Source organism: Haemaphysalis longicornis, unplaced genomic scaffold, assembly GCF_048455015.1.
Source record: "Haemaphysalis longicornis isolate Haplotype H1 unplaced genomic scaffold, Haemaphysalis longicornis Haplotype H1 scaffold_1, whole genome shotgun sequence".
Classification (NCBI taxonomy): domain Eukaryota; kingdom Metazoa; phylum Arthropoda; class Arachnida; order Ixodida; family Ixodidae; genus Haemaphysalis; species Haemaphysalis longicornis.
Genome location: NW_027526203.1, coordinates 53,553,810 through 53,576,783, shown reverse-complemented (window position 1 = coordinate 53,576,783; position 22,974 = coordinate 53,553,810). Strand labels below are relative to the sequence as shown.

Genomic DNA, 22,974 nt, shown 5'->3' with positions numbered 1-22,974 from the left:
TTGCACACGTTTGTTTTCCTCGGCACGAATTGCTGCCGTGCCCATACCTCTGGCAGATGAAACAACGTCGCGGGTTTGGTATGTATACTCTGGTCTTACAGCGCAGAAACCCTGCGTTTACGTACTCTGGCAAAGTGCATCGATCAAAGGTCAGTATTATGTGCTTCGTCTTAATTTCGTTTCCGTCCCGTCTAATGGTGATGCGTCGCACAGCGGTTACCCCCTGCTCGCGCAAACCTTCGAGCAGGTCAAAGTCTGTTTCGTTGATCAGTTCTGATTCGGAGATGACACCCTGGCAGCTGTTAAGGGTACGGTGGGGAGTTACTGTGATCTCAAGGTCGGCTAGCTTGGTTTGCTTCAAAAGAGTGTTGGACTGCTCTCTACTCTTGACTTCGATCATCAGGTCTCCAGAACTGAGCTTTTTCGCTTCATAGTTTTTTCCTATCAAACCTTCAATAAATTTTGCAACCAAAAATACAGATTTGCTGGTAACGGGAGTTTCTTTATCAGCTGACTGCATCACTAGGAAGCGTGGGAAGTTGTCAGGGTTGTTGAAGGCGAGGTTAGAAATCGGTTTGAAAATTTCTTCGGTGCGGCCTCGTTTCGGAGGCCGATCAGTTCGTTTGGATGGAATGGAGGGGGAAGCCATAAACTATGGAATGAATTCGGTGGCAAGGCCAGTCACCCACCACGGAGCCCAACAAGGGAACGTGGCTTTGCAGCGCACGCTAACTGTACGTTGCCACTATAACCCTATGCTCGGGATCTAGGTTGAAGCCTTCGCACAGGGTTAACCCTCGCCGCCTGGGGAAAATGGAGAAATGAAGAAAAGAGAAGATGACAGGACAGGGTTAGGAAGGACAATAGGAAAGCAAAAGAATGGAGAGGAGGACAGGAAAAGGCGACTGGCTGATTTCCCCCAGGTCGGGTCAGCCTGGGGGCACCGTCTACGGGAAGCGGGGGCCGAAGTGGTGTGTTGCCTCTGCCAGGGGGCCATAAAGGTCCAAAACAACCCTGGCTTTGGCTCAACCACCAGGATGCCCTTTTCCCCGGACACGGCAAAGCCACGCACAGCCAAGGGCGTGGGTGGGTCCAACCCACATGGGCTCGGGGTCCGCGGTGTCGCCACTACCGTCACCTTGAATAGACAAGGCGCCCCTGCGGGCAAGAGAGTTCATTTTAACTATAAACAGAGTGCAGCTTAGAACTCCACCTTGCGGCACGCTGTTCTCTTGCACGTGAAACCTTTACAGCGCTTTACCAACTGTTACGCAAAATGTTCTTTCAGACATGTAACTAGCAAGGGTGTTTAACATACAGCCCGAAACACCGAATGATTTCAGGTCACTTAAGATCCCGTAATGCCAGGCGGTGTCATACTCCTTTTCAAGGTCGAAAAACACCGTTGCACAAAACTGTTCATGAATGAACGCATCCTTTATGTACGATTCAAGGGCGATGAGTTGGTCGTTCATAGATCGCCCTGCTCTGAAGTCAGCCTGGCAGCTCTCAAGAAGACCATTGTACTGAAGAAAGTACACAAGTCTCCGAATCATCTTCTCGAAGAGCTTGCGCAGGCAGCTTGTAAGGGCGATGGGCCGATAACTGGCAGGAGAGGTTGGATCTTTGCCCGCCTTCAGGAAAGCCACTACTATGGCCTCCCTCCAAGATTTTGGAATGTGCCCTGAAAGCCATATTTTGTTGTGGAGGAGTAGAAGTGTTTCAAGTGTGTCTGCATGTAGGTGTTGCAACATTGTGTATGTAATGTTGTCTGCACCTGGAGCTGAAGGCTTACAAGTGCCGAGAGCTATCTTCAGCTCATAAAGTGAAAAGTGGGAGTTATACAAGGTGTTAGACCACGGCCGCGCTAGAGCAGCGGCACGCGCTGTGTTGATACGGCCTTCACAGTGGCGGCGAGAACAATGCAGCCCAGTCTTGACGTAAAGTTCCACCGCTCTCCGCGTGGGGGCTGCGGGAGCCTACCCTTGCCTGGTCCTTGCGCGCTTGCATTTGAAGGCTGTTTTACGCTTGCGTGGGTTGTTTTCACAGCATTCCAGCTTATGTGATTTATCAGCGATCATATCAGAGCAGAATTTCGTAGCTCTGTTGTATTATTGCGGTGAAACCTGCATGCTGGACGCCGAGCTTTGACGAAATTTTTAAATCAGGGCTTGCAAAGCCAGACAACGATGTTGGTCACTTATTCGCCATCAGGGGCATATTGGTGGGTGTTCCCTAGAAAGGGGATGGGTGGGAGGTTTTTGCAGGGATTACGATGATATTTTACTAGACGATAATACTAATATTAATATTAATAACAATATTTTATTCTTCAATCATGTCTTCATACGCTCCCAGGGATTGCCAATGGGCTGTTCTGGCCGCTGCCCAAAACATAATAATTGTTAATACTTACTATTATTATAACTATTATGCACATTATTGTATTATTATAATGTAATAATTTATAGGGCTGGGCATTGATTACAAATTTTAATCCGATTAGACGGACGTGTTCATTGAAAAAATGGCTTAGAAAGGGACCATTTTTAATGGTTGTTTGTATTAGCTTGTTGACGCTACTGAATACAGGTAATTTTATGCGATCAATGGTAACTCTTCTATGCAGCTGCGGAGGCCGAGAAGTCTGTTGACAATTTCCGGCAGCAGTTTCTTTCTTGTTTCTTTTATTGTTGACAGTCATCCTGGCTGTGCTGAACGCACGCTCCCGTTGAGGACAGGAAGTAAATGGGATTAAAAATGGCGCTGAGGTCAGCGGGATGTACAGGAGCATTTTTGCAATGGGTGCTAGTTCCAGAAAGGAGGGATTTCTGCACATGGCACCCTTCCAAGGGATACAGATCGTCATTGGCTCGCGTGGACGTAACCAATTACCTGATTTAAAAAAATAATGGCGACTAGAACATTATTCGATTAATCAGAAGGTTAATTGACCAATCGCCTACCTCTGGTAATAAAAGAGCCATTATACTACTACTTATGTACTAAAGTATGCAGTAGCAACATTTGGGGATATGTCTATGAAAACAGAGCAAACGCACGTAGCCACTGCTTCTGTCTGTCAAACGAGCAGGGCAAAAGTATATAAGCTATGCGCAATTCACAATAGCACGTATACATCAAATTAGATACAAGGATAATCAAACAGCTCTCATACCAAACAATCATAGTTGGAGACGACGTATGAAACTGATGTAATTTTCATGTGTTGCTTCCAGTCGCTGGACCTGAATTGGTGGTCAAAATTAGCACATTTATGGAGCTATAGCCTCAAGCAGTTGGCGCTGCGTAGAACCAGAAATGCCTCGATGCCAGAGGATGACGATGCACCCGCCTGCCCACAACAGCTGAGTACTCAGGATTCCAGTTCGGGGGGGAGGAGGTACCTGAAGGACCAGAAAAGTAAGTAAAAGAAAACAAGCGAAAGAAAATTTGACGTCCACCTCAATGCAGCCGTACGGCCACAAAGGAAAGCGGTACAGCTTTCCTTTGTAGCTGTACGGCTGCATTGAGGTGGATGTCAAATTCTCCTTCGCAGAAACTTACTCCGCCTAGGGGTTTTCCCCTAAATCTGGCCAATTAAAATAAAACAAGACTACAGAAAGAGCCAAGGTAACAATTTATATGGGTGATTCCGCACTCTGTCTCATTTTCCAATTATTTCAATAATTTCTTTACAGAAATTGCATACACACATCGAAGCCACATATGGCTGGTTAGTAGCGTGCTACACAAAACTAACGATCAGAAGTCATTACTCGTTCATGAGCATGGAGTTATTGTCTTCGCCGGTTGCTTCCTACTACCCCGCCACCCTTCCCCCTCTTTTCCGTAGGCCCGTAGCCAGGATTGTAGCGAAAAAGAAAAAGAAAACAAAAGCAGCAGTGCATAGCTTGCCCGCGGAGTGGGAGACGCGCGCATCAGCGGAGTGGGCTTGCAGCGCCGGCTCTTCGCAGTGGCCGCAGGCAGGAACTAGGCCCCTTGCGAAGGCTGTACCAACGCGCACACACCGCCGCTCTAGCCCGGCTGTGGTTAGACTTATTACTATCATGCAAAGACTTCTTTTCAGAGGATGCTTTGTGTTGCATGAATGTGTTAGTGCAGTGTGCTGAACTGGACATGTGTTGGAAGTGTTGTGCGAGTGTGTTAGCCTGGTCTTCCAGTGTGTCCCCTGTTGTACTAATCCGGTGCAGGCAGTGTGTCTGATGTCCTTTGAGTTTTCGTATACGTGTCCAGACTTTGTGTGTGTTGGTGTTTCAGTTTATGGATGTTAAGAAGGTGCCAACTATCTCGTTTTGCCCCACGGCGCACGCGTTTTCTAAATGCCTTTGCTAATTTGAACAAAAGGCTGTCTGACGAAGGGTACCGGCGAAGGACATCCCACGCCTTGTTCTGGGCCTCTCGCGCCTGCCTACAGTCCTCATTCCACCACGGCCTCCTCTGGTTGCGCAGGGCACCAGAGGCGTGGGGAATGAACTTTTCGGCAGCGTCGAGGATGTGCGCCGTGAGGAGTTGGGTAGCCTCTTCAACCTGTAGGTGTCCTATGGATGTGTAGTCTAGTTTGGATGTCTCTATAAATGTATTCCAGTTTGCTCTTGCTTCATTGAACCTGTTCTGAGAAGACGGACCGCGTGGGCCTTTACCTATACAGTAAAACCTTGATGGTACAAATCTCGTGGGACCGTGAAAAATATTCGTATCATCTGAAATTCGTATGAACGAACACAGACCACAAAATTGAGCACCAAAAAAAAGTTTTTTTTTTTTCCTTCTTTAGTGTGAAGAAATCCATGATGTGTTACTGCTTTTTTTTTTTTAACCCCCATGTCGCCGAGCGGTCCTTTCGGGACTTTCGTCTCCTCACTCACGGTGCCCAAGGAGTTTTTTCGCATGCGATTCGTGCACATCGGCGTTCCGCAGTCGATATTTTCATGCCCGCATCGGCGATTTCGCGCCTGCGGCTGCCTGTGCCTCGGTCAATGCGCGACGCGCGTGGCAGTGGGAGGAGCCTTATGACCTGTGCCAATGGGAAGGCGTACGCCTCATGGCGGCAGTTTTGAAGCGCTCGAGACAGCCGGCTGGCTCTGCCGGAGATGTTTCGGCCTAGCACCCCGGCACATATTTCATGGGCGCTTTCACTAGCGGTGCGGATCATGTTTTTAGCACCATTCTCAGCCACATTATTAGCTTATTTACCGCACAAGAAACTTCATGTGTGCTTTGAGCAGCATTTTAAAGAGCAGTTAGAAGTGCCCTGCACCGCTTCGCGACCGAAGCCGCCGCCATGTTGCCGCAGCCGGCCGCGCCCCGTGCAGCATGCGGGTTGTTTTGCGGCAGCGTCAGTGCGCCTGTGGAGTGCGCGGTGCGTTTTCGCGAGCAGAAAACAGAACGGTCGTTCCGGAAGAAGAACGACAAAGAGCGTTTTACAGCGTTACAGCGTTTCGTCCGCTGGCCGCCGACGGGTCGTCGCAATTCCTTCACTCAGTTGAAACGAAGCCAGGACACGTTTGTGAATGGAACAATGTGCCGGTTAGTTTGTACACTGTATCTAGCTCCAAGTCAAGGTCGCTTCACACAAGCGCTGCACAACCGCACATGCAATGTTTCGCTGACTGGTACGCCAGTAGGAAAATATAAGGCCACTTGAAGGCGGGAGAAGAGTCAGCGAAGTCAATATAGTTACTAAGAAAATAAAATCAACTGATATTTTTACCGTACAGCGTAAAACTAGCGTGCGGGAAGCACTTTTTTGCGCTGGGCGAACAGCACAGCGGCCAGCAGCACAACTACACATCTGCGAACGCTTTTCCTTCTAAGAAATGCAATTGCTAGACGTGAGATATTGTGTAAACTTAGGGGATGCTTACTGCACGAGTGCTATACAGGAAATAGTCACCTAAGCTGCTTGGAATGCTAAAACTAAATAAAAGTGTAAACTGCTTATACATTATACAGTTAAACCTCGATGTAACGAACTTCAATGTAACGAAACCCTCGATGTAACGAACCACGGAATTTTTTGTAACTTCAAGTGTATGCACACCATGTATTTTCACCCTCTGTGTAACGAAGTCCCGTTTGCCGGAATTTCAATGTAACGAAGTTTCATGGAGAACTAGGCACGAAATTTAAGTTGTAGAGGTAGATTTTGGGAGACGCAAGCGCCGAAATGGGGTCCCAATAAAACACGAACGGCGACACGGGCCGCCCAATGCCGCGGATGCAGCCAGGCACGGAGTCTGTGAGCGAGCCCCTTGCCTACAAACTGCATGGTGTGCATACACGGCTGGCGCACTGCTTCTGTCAGAGCTTAGTCGTCTACGGCTTAATCGCAAAAACGCAAAACGCGCTCCTCTAGCCACAGGCGCGCTGACGCAGCCGCGGAGACCACCCGCGCGATGCGGGTCGCTCCAGCGACCACTTATAACCGCTCGCTGAAACGCAACTCGAGAGGCAAACGAAAGGGGTGTGTGAGAAAAAAAGCGGATAACGTGGGCGAAATTTTTATTGTATAAAACGTGATACGCGCCGCTTACGAAGCGCGCCCATCAAATATCTTCCGCCGTGGTAAGCCTATAATCGCCTCTGGCGTTGCCGCTGCCGCCGAAGGCCGCCGCTTTGCACTTCGCTCGAATTCGCTCATGCTTGTTGGGTTTCATCGTTACAGCAAGCATTTGTGAATCTTTATGAGCTTTGCGCGCCGGCGGCGGGAAGTGACTCGCGCTGCTCGCGCTGCGTGCGGCAGGAGCCTGACCAGTTTCGCCATGGTTTCGCCAATGGGGAGGCGCGCACCCTATGGCGGGAGCTTCGAAGCGCCCGGGGATGCCGGCTGGCTAGACGATAAGGCTCACCGCCGCGGAGGATATTTGATGGGCGCTCTCGTAAGCGGCGCGTATGACGTTTTGCAGTGAAAATTTCGCCCACGTTATCCGATTTTTTTCTTGCATGCCCCTCTCGTTTTCCCCTCGAGTTGCGTTTCAGCGAGCGGTTAGAAGCGGTCGCTGGAGCTACCTGCATAGCGCGGGTGGCCTCCGCGGCTGCGTCGCGCCTGTGGCTTGTGGGGCGCGCTTTTTGCGGGAAGAAAACGCTCCATGCGGTTCACGCTGATACCCGCGTAGACGATTAAGCTCCGATAGAAACAGAAACAGTGCGCCGGCCGTGTATACGCGCTACGTTTTCTTTTTCAGGCAACGCTTCACGGGATGAACACTTCATTATAACCGCGAATTTCAGTGTAGCGAAATTTCAATGTAACGAAGTAAATTACGAATTTTACCGACTTCGTTACATCGAGGTTTAACTGTACACCTTATATTTCCATGCGCGCCCGCGCTCGCCCGTGGCCGAGTGGTTTGGAGTGCTAGGTATGTCAGAGCAAGTGTTTTGCAAGTCACAAGTTCGAATCCCCGCGGGTACATGCTTTTTTTTATAAGTTAACTTTTTCTTTTTCCGCCGATGTTTTCTATACTGAGTTCACCTTTTTTTGGGCCACAACGTTCATTGCTCCACGAACTAGTTCACAGAACGCGCGCAGGCTGGCACTGGCACGCTAGCGAGTTCTCGTTGGCGTGCTGTTGCCATAAGCACCGACTGCAGTGGGCACAGGCCAGAATCAACAGACCCTTGTCCTGGTGCGAACACGCTTTTTACGATACAGGCATGAGTGAGGCAAGCTCCAAATATAGGGGAAAAACGCATGGCATCTGAGCGTCTGCGGGGACGCGGAGGGCGTTCATGCACTGCGTAGGCCTTGGCTAGTGAATGCTACGATTCCAAGCCGTCTTGGGAGGCTTATCTTATGCATTTTACAGCTGACAACATGGCAGAAGCACAGTACGATGATTACTGAGATATTGAGAATGCCCACCCAACAAAGCCATTGGTTGTGTTTTACAGAACCAAAACCGAATCTTGTTTGATTGCTAACCTTGGGCATCGTCCAATCACGGTGCCCCCTCCTCCCAACGTCACAGCCTTAGTTGGTGCGGCCGCTGCAAACCGCGCATGGTAGTTTTTCTTCTTTCACACTTTGTAAAATAATTACCGATTTGTCAACCGGATAAACGATGAAAAGTGTGCTAATTTGAGCCAGTCTACGCAGTGCAAGCAAAAACGGGAGCTTGACAAATTCACTTCAGTGTCCCTTTAACCCCCCCTTTTATGCTGCTTGATGTGTAAAGGTCCGCATGCGGGTGAGACCACTTGCTGAACCGACGCAAGCAAGCAGGCGTGAGCGGAAGTTAACCTGCGACAGGCCCCCGCCGCAGCAGTACGCCAACACGCCAACCACAAGAAGTCATAGTCCAGGGTTCACGTGGCTGGTGAACCGTGAATTTGAAGCTTCCATTGAGCCGCCGCCGAACGCGAAAACACTACGATGCAACCCAACGGCGATGACTGAACACCCGCTTTCCTCACCCGCTCGATCCAAGTTTCTTCCTTTCACGGCGCTCTCTTCCCTCGCTCCGCTCTCTGCTTACCAGTGTCTTTCAAAACAGCGTTGTCACTCCACTTCTTTCTTTGCTCCAGTGCCTACAATCACGCGCGTTTGCCGCAAGGGTGGAGACATGTACAGCCCTTTGACCCAATAGCAACAGCACGGGACTGTTCAAAGGGTGTCTCCACCATGTACAGAATTTTTTTTTCTTTTTCTTTTTTGCCATCTCCAACTTGTACTATCATTCGTGTGGCTTGGCCTTGACAGTTTCACCTGCCTTTCCCACTCTCGGTCTGCTCGACCACGTCGGCCTTATCTCGCGGGCGCAAGGCACGGGCTGGCAGGCTGTAAATAGCGCCGCATGGCACGGGTGTCGCGTAGCACACAGTGCTTGGCTGGTGGGCTAGCTCGGACGTCGTGGAGGAAAGGGGGGGAAAACATAAGCGTTTATTTTTTTCAACAAGGGATTTAAAATAAAGGTTCGCAAATCACGTGAGAATACTCCAAATATAGTTGTTTAAAAAGGTTCTTAGCCCACCTATGCGTGAGACCATCTACTAGGTCAACATTTACCCGCACCCAGGTCGTACGACGCTTTCTCGCGGTCCCTTGAAAGTTGTATTATCGGGGTTCCACTGTAGGTCGCCTTGGTCCCACTTCCATAAGCATGCAGTCTTTGGGTTTTCCGGCCAAAGAAATTGCGTATCTTGCCCCTGAATAATTCTAAACAACAGCACCTTGCTTTCAATACCTTATTCGTGTTGGTTTTCGTGTTTTGTTTTTGTTTTTTTGTTTTGTGGTACTACCGGTAAGTGTCACTCAACTGGCAGTTGTTGCCTAGTTGTAATCTGCACATAAGAGCATGAGCTGTGTAGAAAAATATTGTCATGTGGTCAACTGACAGATGGTTATATACGCTGTAGAGTAATTTGTAGTGATGTGTGCACGTTTTGTGCGTATATATAAGAGCATTTTTACGAATAAATGTTAGTTCGAAGTAGCGCTTGTTTCTGTCATCCCCCATCCTTGGTGTAATATTTTGTGCTTTTACACGTCTCCATCAGGCAGCTTGTGTGGGATTTGCTGCTTTTCATTCAGGTACAGTCATATGGCATATGCTTCTTTCCAGATATCGCATAAAACTTGGCATAAAATAAAAATATATGTATCACAGTGTGCCTCAAGTTGGGAATGTTGCAAGCGAATATACATACACGAAAAACTTTTGCTCTTATATTACTGGGTAAACAACAGCCTTGTGTATCTCCCGTTTATATACCACAACGAAAAAATCTGGGCAAAATCAATTACACGAACTGCCCGATTTCATGTGGAAATGTCACCGCAAAGCTCACTGTTTACATTGTCGGCGCTCAAGTTGCACTGGAGACGCGGTGGCACTGAGCTTGCGGTGAGGTCGTGCTGCCCTCATGCGGTCAGCGCCCCCCCCCCCCCCCCCCCCAACTACAAGTCAGAAAAAAATCTCATATGTCACACCGGTATTGAGTAGGCCATAAAGGTAGCGCGGGAGAGGAGTCAAGTCTGGCCGTTGCTGGACACAAAGGCGTGGCTGTGCTTTCACCAAGTTATGCCCATCACAAGTTACGCACTACCCCGATTTCTGTCAGTCTACAACATTGCCGACTGCATTTCGCCAGCATGAAAGGCATGCCTTAACCACAGGAGGCGGGTCTTCAGAGCCAACAGAGCCACCTTTCTCCGCGGGTGCAGCTTGTCTTCTCCTGCAGCCCGTTTCCCTTCCCTACTGATCTGTGGGGGCTCCGAACACTGGTCCCATGAGCCCTACTTTTGCTTGACCAAGTGTCGTCCGCCACTGGACGCGTTCCTCAGAGCGCTCACCCAGCTTTTGCAGTGCCAATGGAGAGAGCACTGGCTATCAGGTGAGATCCGTATCGATTGGATGTGGGGAGAGCTTTGTGGCGGAGACACTGACGGCTGACAGCAAGGGCACCGTGTGGCCCCCAGGGCCCACACTTTTACCTGTCCGCTGCTGGGCTTGCGAGGCGCCCGGAGGATGTCGGCAGTGCACTGGCGCATGTCTTTGAGGAACCGGTCAGCGACGTTCTCGCTGACGTGCAGCAGCGTGACGCAGAGGTGGAAGCCCGCCGGGTACTGCAGCGGGTTCAGGTTCCAGCCGCGCTCCACCAGCTTCTCCAGCAGCTGGAATGGGTCCAGCTCATCCGAGCCGACAGCCACCACGCTCACGTCAGGTGACCCCAGCAGCTTCAGGCCAGAAATCTTGCGCAGCCTGCAGCGGGGGCACGCAACGCAGAGGAGGATTCACCCCCTGCCTGCTGTTTCCCCAACCTGCACCACCTCCTGCCCCTGAGTCCGCCATCCAGCTGTGGCCATTCCGAACCACTGTGGAAGACTTCGCGGTTTCAAAGGAAACCGTTCAACCATGGAACATAATGGTCGATGAACAGTGCATTCAACACAAGCACACACACCCAGTACGCATGCGTGCAAGTGCATTGGCAAATGTCATATTACAATGGTTCTACATCCCTCGCGATCATCAATTTAACCGAGTGCATTACTGTGTATAGCTGCACTGTGCAGTTCAACCCCTGTCATCTATGATTTCACTTCAGCAGAAACCTCAGTTTCCTTCGCAATGGAAGCCCAGGAGCCTCTGCCGCACTAACTACTATAAAAATGTCCCACTGCTCTTCACACTACTGCAGCCTTCAAAGCCTCGATTTCCACACTGTTGCTGAAACTAACTTGCGGTTTGTTCAGGCCCAGGTTGCACAGGCGAAACGTGTCAGCAGGCCCCTCCATTGGGCACTGTGGATTTGCCCGTGCATTGAGTGAGCCCGTTGGGGAGGGGGATGGGGCAACTTCAAACACCTGTCCCCTGTCAAACGGATTCCGAACTCCATTCCGGTAATCTCCAGCAGGTGCAGATCCAGCAATGCACTCTCTACTTTGTTCCACACAGCTGGCAGAGCACAAGCTCTGAATAACGCTCAAAGTTGCTGTGAAAAACAACTTGAACTACGATGTGCTCTGTCGTCTTTCATGAAGTAAAATAAGCAACACGCCCCATTTCAAATTCACATTGGTGAACTTGAAAGATCCTCTGTGGGAAAAATGAGCAGACTGCATAACTTCCACACAGAGGTGTTGGCCACTGCCGAGCACAGCCTGCACGATAGGACAGCGGAGCGGGCTGCTTCGCAACCACCACCTCTTGTGCACTCCTTTTCCTCCTCGCTTGTCGGCGCTACAATGAATACGCCTTGTTTGACTAGACCCATAACATGGCAGCATCTTCCACTGCCTCCCAAACAAAGGCAGCCGCTCTGCGGCAATTGTAAGAGGAAAAAAAAAGCGAAAACACATGTTTACAAAAGAATTCAGCAATCCGCCTCTTTCATTGCGGTGTGCTGCCACCTAGCGTGCCTAGCAGAAGTTGAAGCGGCAGGGTTCGCCGGCATTGTATGCACGGCAATCCCACATTACGGCGAGGAGCAGCCGAAGTTACCTTAAGATGACAGCCCCTGGTCATCACATAATACCAGGCGGCTTCTTATCACTGAATGAGGGCTGGCAGAGAAATCTCGGACAGATCCGTGGGCCGTCCGAGCAGCAGAGCGAGCAGTACTTGGAGTCGTCTGGCATGAAGTGCGATCGCCAGCTCAACAAAGGCCGGCAGTTCGCACACGGCCTTTAAGCGCTGGACACATGTACGATTGGTACACGCGATTCCCATGCGACTGATCGTTACGACTGTCGCCACGTCTAATCGTACGCGTGAATTTGAGACACATGGCCCGATGCGCGCATGAGATGCGTCGTCGGCGTCGCTCCGCCCACTGTTTTTGCTCCATGGTCAACTACGACAATCGCTGAGCTAAATTTGTAGATTCTGCACATTTGTTTGCAAGAAATGGATAAAGCAAGCAATCGTGAAGCGTTTTCTGCCTTCGGAAACAGTCCGCGCACACGCTGGCCGCGCCTGCCAGCTCGGCACACTCAGCGGCTCAAACCGGCACAGACCAAGGTAGCAACCGCGCTTGTCGCTGCTCTTCTGAATCAATCTGATCGCTAAAAAGAAGTTACACATGCGAGAACGCTAGTAGCTGTTACTGTGGTGAAAAATTGCGCTAGGGATTGTTATCAGGGCTTATTTTAAAAGCGACGATCAGATATCTGCCGCGATGCAAGCCTACGCTGACCGGTCGCCGCGGTGCGCGGTGCACCGAGTGGCCGAGAGATGGCGACACCTGCGCAAAAGCATCGAAACAGGCTACGCAGATGTCTCGGTCACCGATCGCTCAAACGGCAGTTATAGCTTAAATAAAGTTCCACATGCAAGAAAGGGGATGATAGTGTGGTGAAAAGTTTTGTTACGGATTGTCATTCGCAGTTGCACAGATAGCAGCGATCAAATATCCGCCAGGAAGCTAAGCCTAAAGTTCCCATCACCCGAACCGACCCGAGCAACGCAAGCTGCCGTAGCCGATCGCGTGCGGCTGACGGGAAGCGATAGAAGCAGACACCGTTCCATTTTCGGCACTCCGAGTTACAGCGGAACGCAGCACAAGTTGTGGGCATTGTTCCGCGTACAACGAGCACACACAAAAAATCAAACGATGTAAATACAACCACGACCCCTTCCCGCTTGTGCGGGAGCTGTGGGGAATGTCGTCTGCGGCCCCGGCCAGACTGCTTAGGGACTTGGCCGCTAGGGGATTGCGCATGTGCAGTGGGGTTGTGAAAGAGGCGGATTAAAGAACCTCGGGTGATCGTACTCAAATCGCAAGCACAAAATTTTACGCCTCAAGGTGGCAGACATCTTTCCCTTCGGTGCAAACAAAAATAAAGGACAGAAAAACTGTGCAACAGCACAGAAGCAGTGTTCTGAGCCCATACCATATACAGTTAAACCTCGATATAACGAAGTCGTACTTGCGGGCGAAAATTTCGTTAAATCGAGAATTTCGTAAAATCGAGGTTTCGATTTTACAGTTAATTTAGCCAGTTATTGAGGTTTCAAAACCTTGGCCATTGCTCAGATACAACTGCTATGTAGTTACCTCTCCACTTAAAGCGAAATTTGTACTAAAACTGGCCGCGAAAATTGTGTGAATTAAGAGCTTCAACACTTAGACAATGGAATTCGGATACCCGACAGTAGTTCGTGTCATCTTAAAACCGGTGCTTTTTCCGCAACGCCTCATTAAATATGATAGCAGGCTAGGTTTCCACTCTTTCTTTTTTTCATTTCGGTCACTACTAAATGCCGCTGTTTGTCAATTGAACCCACGTTCACGCCCCGTGAACTCCACCCCGGCGAGGTGCTGGTTCGAATTTACGCCTCTTTTCGTCCGTTCAGTGGTAGGCTTAGGCGCGGCGTTGAGGGGTGCGGCGGGCCAACAGCGGAAGGGTGCTATAAAGCTTTCAAAAGACTTTTATTATGTACAAAGGCTCTGCAGTATGGGCACGTGATGCAACCACGACACTCGAGATAAAGCCAGGATTGAGAGTTGAGCGAAGTACACACGGACCGCTTCACTTTGTGGAGCTGCGCTTACGTGCTCCCGCTAAAGCGGAAAGCTTACATTAAATATCTTCTAGCCAAATTTGATTAACCAATTACTTTTATGCCCGCTGAGCCCTGAAGAAACCGATTTCTCCGCATCGCAGCTGACTAATGAACACGTTTTGACCACGTTCGGAGAGCAATTTATTGCCACCATCATTCGATGTTCAAGCCGTAGTTTAGAAGTCCGTAAGCAGTGCTTGGCGTTTCTTGACCAGGGTGGGCTTTACGTGACGCTCGTATGCTGACAGCGCTAACAAGGCTTGCTCTTAAACATTCGCGTGCGCCTGCATGCCTCCGCAGAACGTCGATGGCATCCATCACTTCGGTGGCCTTCGGTTTCACCGACACTTCCTAAGGCTCTTGTTCAGAACACTTTTCTTTCCCTTGGAGTGCTCATGCTGCTTACAAGACTCATCTAATGATGGACGAACAAAATATTAATGTGGTTAACAGTAAGCACAACCTAGAGCAGCAGCACCGTGAGCAATGCATAGAAAAAAAACACTTGAAGTAGGCTTCGGCAGCTTAAGCATAGAGGGCGCTGGCGTAGGCAACGATGGAGATGGCAAAATGGTGACTGCACTATTAAACCGTCCATGACCGCTAACGGTTTTTGAGCAGCTTCTTTCATCGCTTTTAATTGTTGTCAACCACATAATTCACTGCTCTTCTTTCATTTTAGCCTTTTAAGAGAGTTAATGTGAGCACTGAATGTTTTCAATGTAGGCTCTGAGCAGTGATGCCAATTGAGCGGATTTTCCGCTAAGTCTGGCGGATTTCATTTTATTCTGACGGGGAAAAAATTAGTCTAGCGGCTGGTGGACTTTTTGACGGACCATTTTCTACATAGCGGATTTCTCACGCAGTGCACCGATTCAAAACCGCCCTGCAAGAAAGCATTTGCGTGTCCTCTAAAAATGCAGAAATTGGTTAACTTCAGAGTGAAGGAGGGCTCCTGTTCACTTGCACCGCCTATCTATTATCTCAGACAAACAAATCCGTGAAGTTTCAAAGCGGCGATCTAAGTTACACATCACAGACTAGCTGGGATGCACCAATCCGTGGACTCTGCGCGCCCCCTGCCGCTTGCCGTGCAAACAGTGAGTCAGCTATCGTGCAGGAGTATTAACTATGCGTGCAGGGAGCGGGCTCGCTGTTTGCACCGCAAGCGGCCGGGGGCGCTGTAGTCCTGGCGGGAAGCGAGATGATTGGCGAAGCAGCCACCCACTTTTGGTTTTTTGCGTTTGAGGTTGCAGAGAACAAAGGAAGACGTCCGACTGCTTTGTGTCGAAAAACGGTTCTGTTTATTCTCCATGTAACCTGACTCCGTTCCTCATGAGTTATGCCGAAAGTGGTACGTATATTCGCAGAAGTTCAGGACGGAGTGGTTGAAGGATCCCTTGCTCAGAAAATGGCTGCAATGCAAAGCGTCTGCTGACGGAAAACAAGTTGCGGCATGCAGGCACTGCGGTTGTCAACTAGGCAGCAAATATTCAGTCCTGAAAGCCAATGCGAACAGCAAGAAGCATAGGGAACTGGCTGGCAGTTCTTCAATCCAGAAGCAACTGGGCTTCACTACAAAAAGGCAAGTCCAAACGGGGAATGCCGCTGAGGGCAGAACTGCTCTATTTATCGCCGAACATTCTTCAATTATAACTGCCGATCACTTGTGCCAAGTCTACAAGGAGTGGTTTCCTGACAGCGAAGCTGCAAGAGCGTATAAAATGCACCGCTCCAAGTGCGCTTCCGTGATTAAGAACGTCCTTGGCCCACACTTCAAGGCTGGTCTGGCACAGGACATTGGGGACAGCTATTACTGCTTGATTATTGATGAGTCGACCGACATCAGTGTCACAAAATTCCTCGCTATTTCTATCATCTATCACAGTGTCACCAAGTCAAGGTATTTACCAAGGTAATCGCTAACCGAATCTCTGCAACCCTAGATTTCAGTCAACCTAAAGAACAAGCAGGGTTCCGTAAAGGTTATTCAACAATGGACCATATTGACACGATCAATCAGGTGACAGAGAAGTGCGCTGAATATACTGAACCCCTATATATAGCCTTCATAGATTATGAGAAAGCATTTGACTCGGTCGAAACCCTAGCAGTCATTCAGGCATTACGGAACCAGGGGGTAGATGAGCATTATGTAAGAATACTAGAGGATATCTACAGTGGGTCTACAGCTACCATCATCCTCCATAGGGAGAGCAGTAAAATACCTATAAGGAAGGGTGTCAGACAAGGAGACACAATCTCTCCAATGTTATTCACAGCATGCTTACAAGAAGTATTCAGAACGTTGGATTGGGAACAGGTAGGAGTAAGGGTTAATGGAGAATACCTCAGTGACCTCAGATTTGCTGATGACGTTGCCTTGCTAAGTAACTCGGGGGACGAATTGCAAAGCATGCTTTCCACACTGGGCGAACAGAGTAGAACCGTGGGCCTGAAAATTAATATGCAGAAAACTAAAGTAATGATCAATAACCTCGGGACAGCACAGCAGTTTGAGATAGGTGGCGAGGCAGTGGAAGTGGTAAGCGAATATATCTACTTAGGCCAAGTTGTGACCCCAGATCCCAACCATGAGGCAGAGATAATTAGAAGGATCAGAATGGGGTGGGGTGCATATGGCAGACATTCTCAGATAATGAATAGCAGCCTACCATTGTCGCTGAAGAAGAAAGTGTATGACAGCTGCATCTTACCGGTACTCACTTACGGGGCAGAAACTTGGAGGCTCACTAAGAGGGTTCAACTTAAATTGAGAACGACTCAGCGGGCAATGGAGCGGAAGATGATAGGTGTAACATTAAGGGACAAGAAGAGAGCGGAGTGGGTCAGAGAGCAAACTGGTGTTAAAGACATATTAGTAGAAATTAAGAAGAAGAAATGGACGTGGGCAGGGCATGTAATGCGAAGGCAAGATAACCGCTGGTCATTAAGGGTAACAGAGTGGATCCCTAGAGAAGGCAAGCGTTGCAGGGGGCGGCAGAAAGTTAGATGGGCAGATGAGATCAAGAAGTTTGCGGGGATAAATTGGTCACAGTTGGCACAGGACCGAGGTAATTGGAGAATAATGGGAGAGGCCTTTGCCCTGCAGTGGGCATAGATAGGCTGGTGATGATGATGATGATTCCTTAACTTGTGCACCTTGGAAGTGTGCACGGCAGATGGAATTGCGGTGGCCGTGAAATCCACTCTGATGCGAGTACTGTCTTAAAGTGGAAAGGATGAGAAGCGTAGGGACAGACAACGCAAGCGTTATGACGGGGATCAATAATGGCGTTCATCAGAAGTTGAAAGCCCAGGCTCCCCACCTCGTACTGATCAGCTGCGTCTGCACTCTTTGCAGCTAGCCACGTCGGCTGCCACAGCGGAAGCATTGCCGAGAAGCTTGGAAGGCCTAATAAGCGAAACTTACAACTGGTTCGCAAGATCCCCTGCCCGGCAAATCGTGTACAAGAACCTATGCGGTCTGATAAATTATGAACCACTGAAGATTGTGCAAACATGCAGGACGCGGTGGCTAACCCTCGAAATAGCCTTATCAAGGATCGTAGACCAGTGGACCGAATTGAAGGCGCACTTCGAGATGGCAAGGTGGACTGAAAAGTGCTATGCGGCAGAGGTGCTGTATGGCATGTAGGAAAGCCAAATCAATCTGGGATACTTGCTTTTTTTGAGACCAATTCTGGCAGATGTTCAGAAGGTTAACTGGGTATTCGAGGCGAAAGATGCGGATCAAACAAAGCTGGTGAAAGACCTCATGACTTTGCTTTCAAGCTTGGTTAAAAAAGTCGTAATTTCGAAAGACCAGATTGACGTTCTGATGTGCACCCTTGACGACCACTTGATTCCCAAGTCATATCTGGGATCCTGTTTAAGACGCACGTTTACAACGTGAAAGCTCAGACGACTGACGGGTTCTCTCTCGCTGATGAAGCTGTGATGCGAGGAAGCTGCATAAGGTTTATTACCACGCTAGTAGATCAAATCAGACAGTGACTTCCCGACAACACCACAGTTCTCCAAAAAACACCACTCTTATCAGTCGAAAACGCTTTGTGCATCGTGAAAGAGCCATTGATTCCTCCGCTGGAAGCAATGGCAGTGCCCCCTGAGACCATCGAAAAAATTCAAAACCAGTGGAGCAAAATCACCCTCCTGGACTGGAAGCAAATATCATCCACGCAGTCGCTCTGGTGTGTAGTTCACTCCTGGACGCCTGCGGCAAAAACCCGTTCGCCGAGCTGGCCGGATTTGCCGTGTCGATGCTCGTGCTGCCGTATTGAAATGCCGAAGTAGAGAGGGCGTTTAGTCAGCTTAACATATTAAAATCCAAGCTAAGGAACAAGCTGAAGCCTGAACAACAAACGTCATCCTCGTCGCAAAAAGGGGGTGAAGCGACACCAGAAAAGTTGTTTTGATTACGAACTTCCCGCGGCAGTTGTTCGTGCAATCGGGACATCTGCAACGTATGTGCAACCAAGTCACCTTTCTGGTCCCTCAACAAGTACCAGCGGTCCTGTGGAGATGGTGTCAGACGACGACAGCGGGACAGCGGCGACGAAGACCTCGATGTGTTTTTCGTTGACCTGTGAGTTCTTTTTTTCTTCATCAGTGTGAACATTTATAACTTTTAGCCTCATCTGTGATGAGGTTGACCAATGATGACCACCGCAGCACTGAAGCTTCAAGTATTCTAGGTAGACTCCTTGGAAGACTCTTTTATATGTTATTTCAGCTCTTGTAGTTTTGTGGAGCCTTTAAGAATGATTAAGGTATTTATCATACGAAATTGCAAAGTTTTTTATATAAAATAGGTGCTAGCGGGAAATTTAGCAGATATGTTTTATAATCTAGCGGAATCTGGCAGATTTCTTATTGCTTTATAGCAGATGCCTGACGCCAAGCGATGGCAACACTGGCTCTGAGAGGCAAAATAAAACGTGTCTCGACCGGAATTTCGTTCTTCCTTTCTCGCCGTGACTTCGTTAAATCGAAAGCACCGCACGAAATTACTTCATAAAATCGAGATAAAAATACATGGATTTAGCAAAATTTTGATAGAAAACTTGAAAAAATTCGTTATATCGCAAATTTCGTTAAATCCAGGTTCATTATATCGAGGTTCAACTGTATACAGTCAAACCCCGCTATACCGAAATACCAGGAGTACGAAATTCCCAAAGCAAAGAAGTCTTTACGTATCCCCGGCAAACATCATAGAAGCCCATGTGTTTTATATCTCATGGCAACAAAATGTTTTGGAAAGCGTTTTTGGCCTTAACGAAATTTGCTGCAAATCCGGTCAGCATTTTATCTACCCATTTGAGGCTAACAGGGTCCAATAAGGTGCTCAAATTCCCTTTTTTCAGACTGCCACAGCACACTTGCACGGCCGCCAACATATCTGTTTACAAAAAAGACCGTGCAGCAGGCAGCTGTGGAGGCAGCCTTGCAGTGACACCACCAGGGGGCGACATATGTTGGCTGACGGCACGACTTTGGCTACGCTAGCTGGCTACCACTGGACAGCGCGCGTGCATTCGTTGTGTGTGGCACTTGGCCCATTTGTTCTCAATAATATGCCACCGCCAGCCCAAAAGCTACAAGATAAGGGAGCCATAATTGCCCAGGTCAGTGGCTCAACTGGAAGACTGGAGGATAGCGCCTACGAGTTTGGAACGGCCAGCAGCTCGGTCTACCGTTTTGAAAAGCAAGGACGCCACGCTTTAATGATGCATGTGCGCAAAACAAAACAAAGACGGCTAAAGCCTTTTCAGGCATCAAAAAGGCGGAGCTCACAAGTTTGTGAACAGAAGAAGCTCAACTTCCCTTGCACGCTCGGTGCCGAGGACCAAGGAAAAAAACGTGCAGAGAAGGCGAACCTGTGGGATGTTTTGGATGCATTCGAGACGATTTGGACGTTCCCAGGTGCGACCGTTAGCAATGAACCACTTTTTGTGTGAGAGCTGAGCTGTGAATTGCTGCAAGGTAAGGCTTGCAAAGCAATACCACCGACTTCCGAAAACAGATTTTGGTTTGCAGACGATTATGTTTCAGTCTCGCGGCAATGAAATTTCCGCAAAAGCAAATTTTCCGGCTTTCCCCGGCAGTTTCGTTACTGTGGGGTTTGACTGTACTACTGCACCAGTGGTAAGTTGGCAGATCACTGCAGGTATTGTGTAAATTTTGCCAAAAGGAGCAGCTTCATTGAGAGGCTGTGATGCGTCATCCCAGCTGCCCCTGCATTTTCCCCCCTGCTCTATTCTGGTTGGTCCACGGCGGCAATGGAAAATAAGGCACTGTTCTGCTGTTGCCCAGTCTTGGGAACGGTGTGACCCCACCTTTATTGCCAGCACACTCGCCACTTCAAGGTCAGGTGCCGCCACGTGACCTTGGAGTGGGGGCAAGAGGTGAAAGGTGGCAGCAAAACAGAAAAGAGGGCAGCTTCAATAAATCTCCTAGGTTGCAAGTCCCAGATCGTCCGCAGACTGCGCGGGACACAATACAACACTTGATTTTCCCATGTATTCGTATGGGACCTTCACTCAAAAGGCAGTCCTTGGACTGCCTGCGGACTATCCGAGGCTTACTGGTAAATCAAGGAGGCCCAATAGGTGGCTTCATTGCTTTGGTGAGGAGAGAAGATGCACCATTCACGGGCAAGAAGTTCTTAAGAGATCTGGTCATCTGAGTAATGAGACATGGTATTCTTTGCTGTTCCCTAAGGGCGCAAGGGTTATATGTGCAAAGATACGGTATATGGGCAAGCAACCTGGCCATCCCTAGAGCCTTGAATTCACAGCGCAACAAAGACCAAGGTCGCCTCCAGAGGAGCTGGGCAACATGGATGCATTCGGTGCCCATATGGGAGGAAAGTGGCCCGCCTGGGTCAGCCCAGCCACAGACTCACTCGTGTTCGATGTAGCGCGTGGTGGTGATGATCTTGCGGGTGGCCTCCACGTACCCCTGCCGGCTGTAGTAGAGCAGGGAGGCCCACGTGCAGGCCACCACCGCCCCCGACCGGCTGCCTGCAAGGACACCGCACAAGGGTGGGCGGCCCCTGCCGCTTACTCACCAGATCCTTACACACACCGACACACTGCAGCAAATAGTCTGGCAGCTCTTGCAAAGAACACCTGCATTACTACTTATTTCAGTGGCAGGAGAAACAAAAATGAAGCGAAAAAATACCTACCAGTGCGCTTCATGGAAAGAGTGCCTTCACTAAAGGCACTTGTAAAAATTGTTTTGATATGCAAATTTTCTTTGCGCTGATTGACAACAATCAGCACAACTCGCGCCTGGAAGAGACCCACAAGCGAAACTCCGTTGGACAAGCATCACCTGTCGGAGTTAGCTTGTTCAACACAAGTACCACTCTGCTGCTCCGTAACTGCTGGCCGCCCTGCAAGGGCTGAATGGCTGTGTGGAATGGACAGAGCCCCAGCACAGCAGCCACCCATGGAACCAGCTGCGCCTAAGGTCACTGGAACTTGGAAAGTACCATCTTCCTTTTCTCTCCACTGCCGTACAAATCCATGCCATTTATTGGTCCATTTCGGTCCTGTGGTCGGCGGCGACCACGTTGGCTCCAACTGCTTGCTTCTCCCCGTGAGCGGCAGATGGCATCGTGCACCAATCGGATTCCATCATCGCTTTCTTGCACATTTTTTTTTTATCACATTACGTGCTACAGTACAACATAAAGGACAACAGAATTCCAGGGTACTGTGCTTTCGGTTGTAGCAAGAGAAGAGAGTCTTGAAAGACACTTTTTTCGGTTCCAAGCGGCAAACCAGATGTGAAGCGACGAGCGATATGGACACACAGGATTCGGTTGGACAAATCTGTCCCCACAGGAGACACCAGACAGTGCAAGGGATTTACAATTGTTTCCTCTTGTATTTACATTGCAGTGATCCAAAGTGGGTGTTACTGACGAAACGGGAGGGTTGACGTGTCCAAAGGCACAAATGTAATGTGTTGTACAGGGAGTCAATTATGCAGCTTAAGCCGGTTTTGTTTGAGGTGCAGTAAAGAACTTCACACCCATTTTACTTGTTTTTATATGCTCCATTCTACCTCTGCCCTTTCTCTTGTATTCTGGACCTCCCAGTATTTGCCAAAAAATAATGCATGATGTTGCAGTGAGTAAAACTTGTTCAACGAGAACTTTTAAATGCCTCTACTCTAAACCTCGGGGGCGGCATGGTGAAAAGGGCCGTGCATTCGCAGGTCGACAGAGCATATGCCTCTTAATAGTGCGAATGACTGTAAGCACTATTAAGGGGCACGCGTTTTGTAAAATTGTTGCCCTCTTGCAACAATTTTACAAAACACATGCTGGGAAAATCAGAAGAACGAATGCATCTTGCAGGTAGTGCTGATAAAAATTTTGTTTACTATTTTAATCTAATACAAAAAAGTTGGAACCTATTGCAACGCACGGTAAACAAACCGCACATACACTCCATATGCGGATCAGAAAGGCAGGCAGCGCTTGAGAAACCAATAGTGTGCAACTCTATGGCCAACAATGTTCCAGTGAGTTTATGATGAACAGGAAACAGTGTTACAGTTCTTGGCGTGAATATTGTTACCGTGCAACCACAACAACAAAAAAAAAGCCGTTTAGTAGCCTGTTACTTATTTGGTTTGCAAATTACACGGAATTCTCCATTAGTACCCCAAGAAGGGCCAGGTGTAGAAAAGTTCTGGACCTAACCTGGCAACAAGAGCCCAATGTTGCCCGCATGGGAGTGCTTTCTGGTTGCAGTGACTTCAGCTGTCCTCGCCACTGGAAACACTGCCTAAGCAACTTCCGGGAACACTCAGCAAGGAGAAAGCGCGACATTCGCCCTCTCACGTGGGTCTGCCACGTAAGCCCCATGGGTGGTGCCATTTGCCCTCATGTAAGCAG

At 49.1% G+C, this 22,974-nt stretch overlaps 1 protein-coding gene across 1 annotated transcript in view; it reads right to left on the bottom strand.

Annotated features, from left to right (window-relative positions):
• Window positions 1–22,974, bottom strand: part of LOC144176362 (sphingosine-1-phosphate lyase-like) — a 152,847-nt gene that overhangs the window by 20,788 nt on the left and 109,085 nt on the right. The window contains exons 11-12 of the mRNA XM_077705206.1: window positions 20,965–21,082; window positions 10,460–10,727 (exon numbers count right to left, since the gene is read on the bottom strand). Coding sequence (XP_077561332.1) covers window positions 10,460–10,727; window positions 20,965–21,082 — 386 coding nt within the window. The remainder of the gene's footprint in view (window positions 1–10,459; window positions 10,728–20,964; window positions 21,083–22,974) is intronic.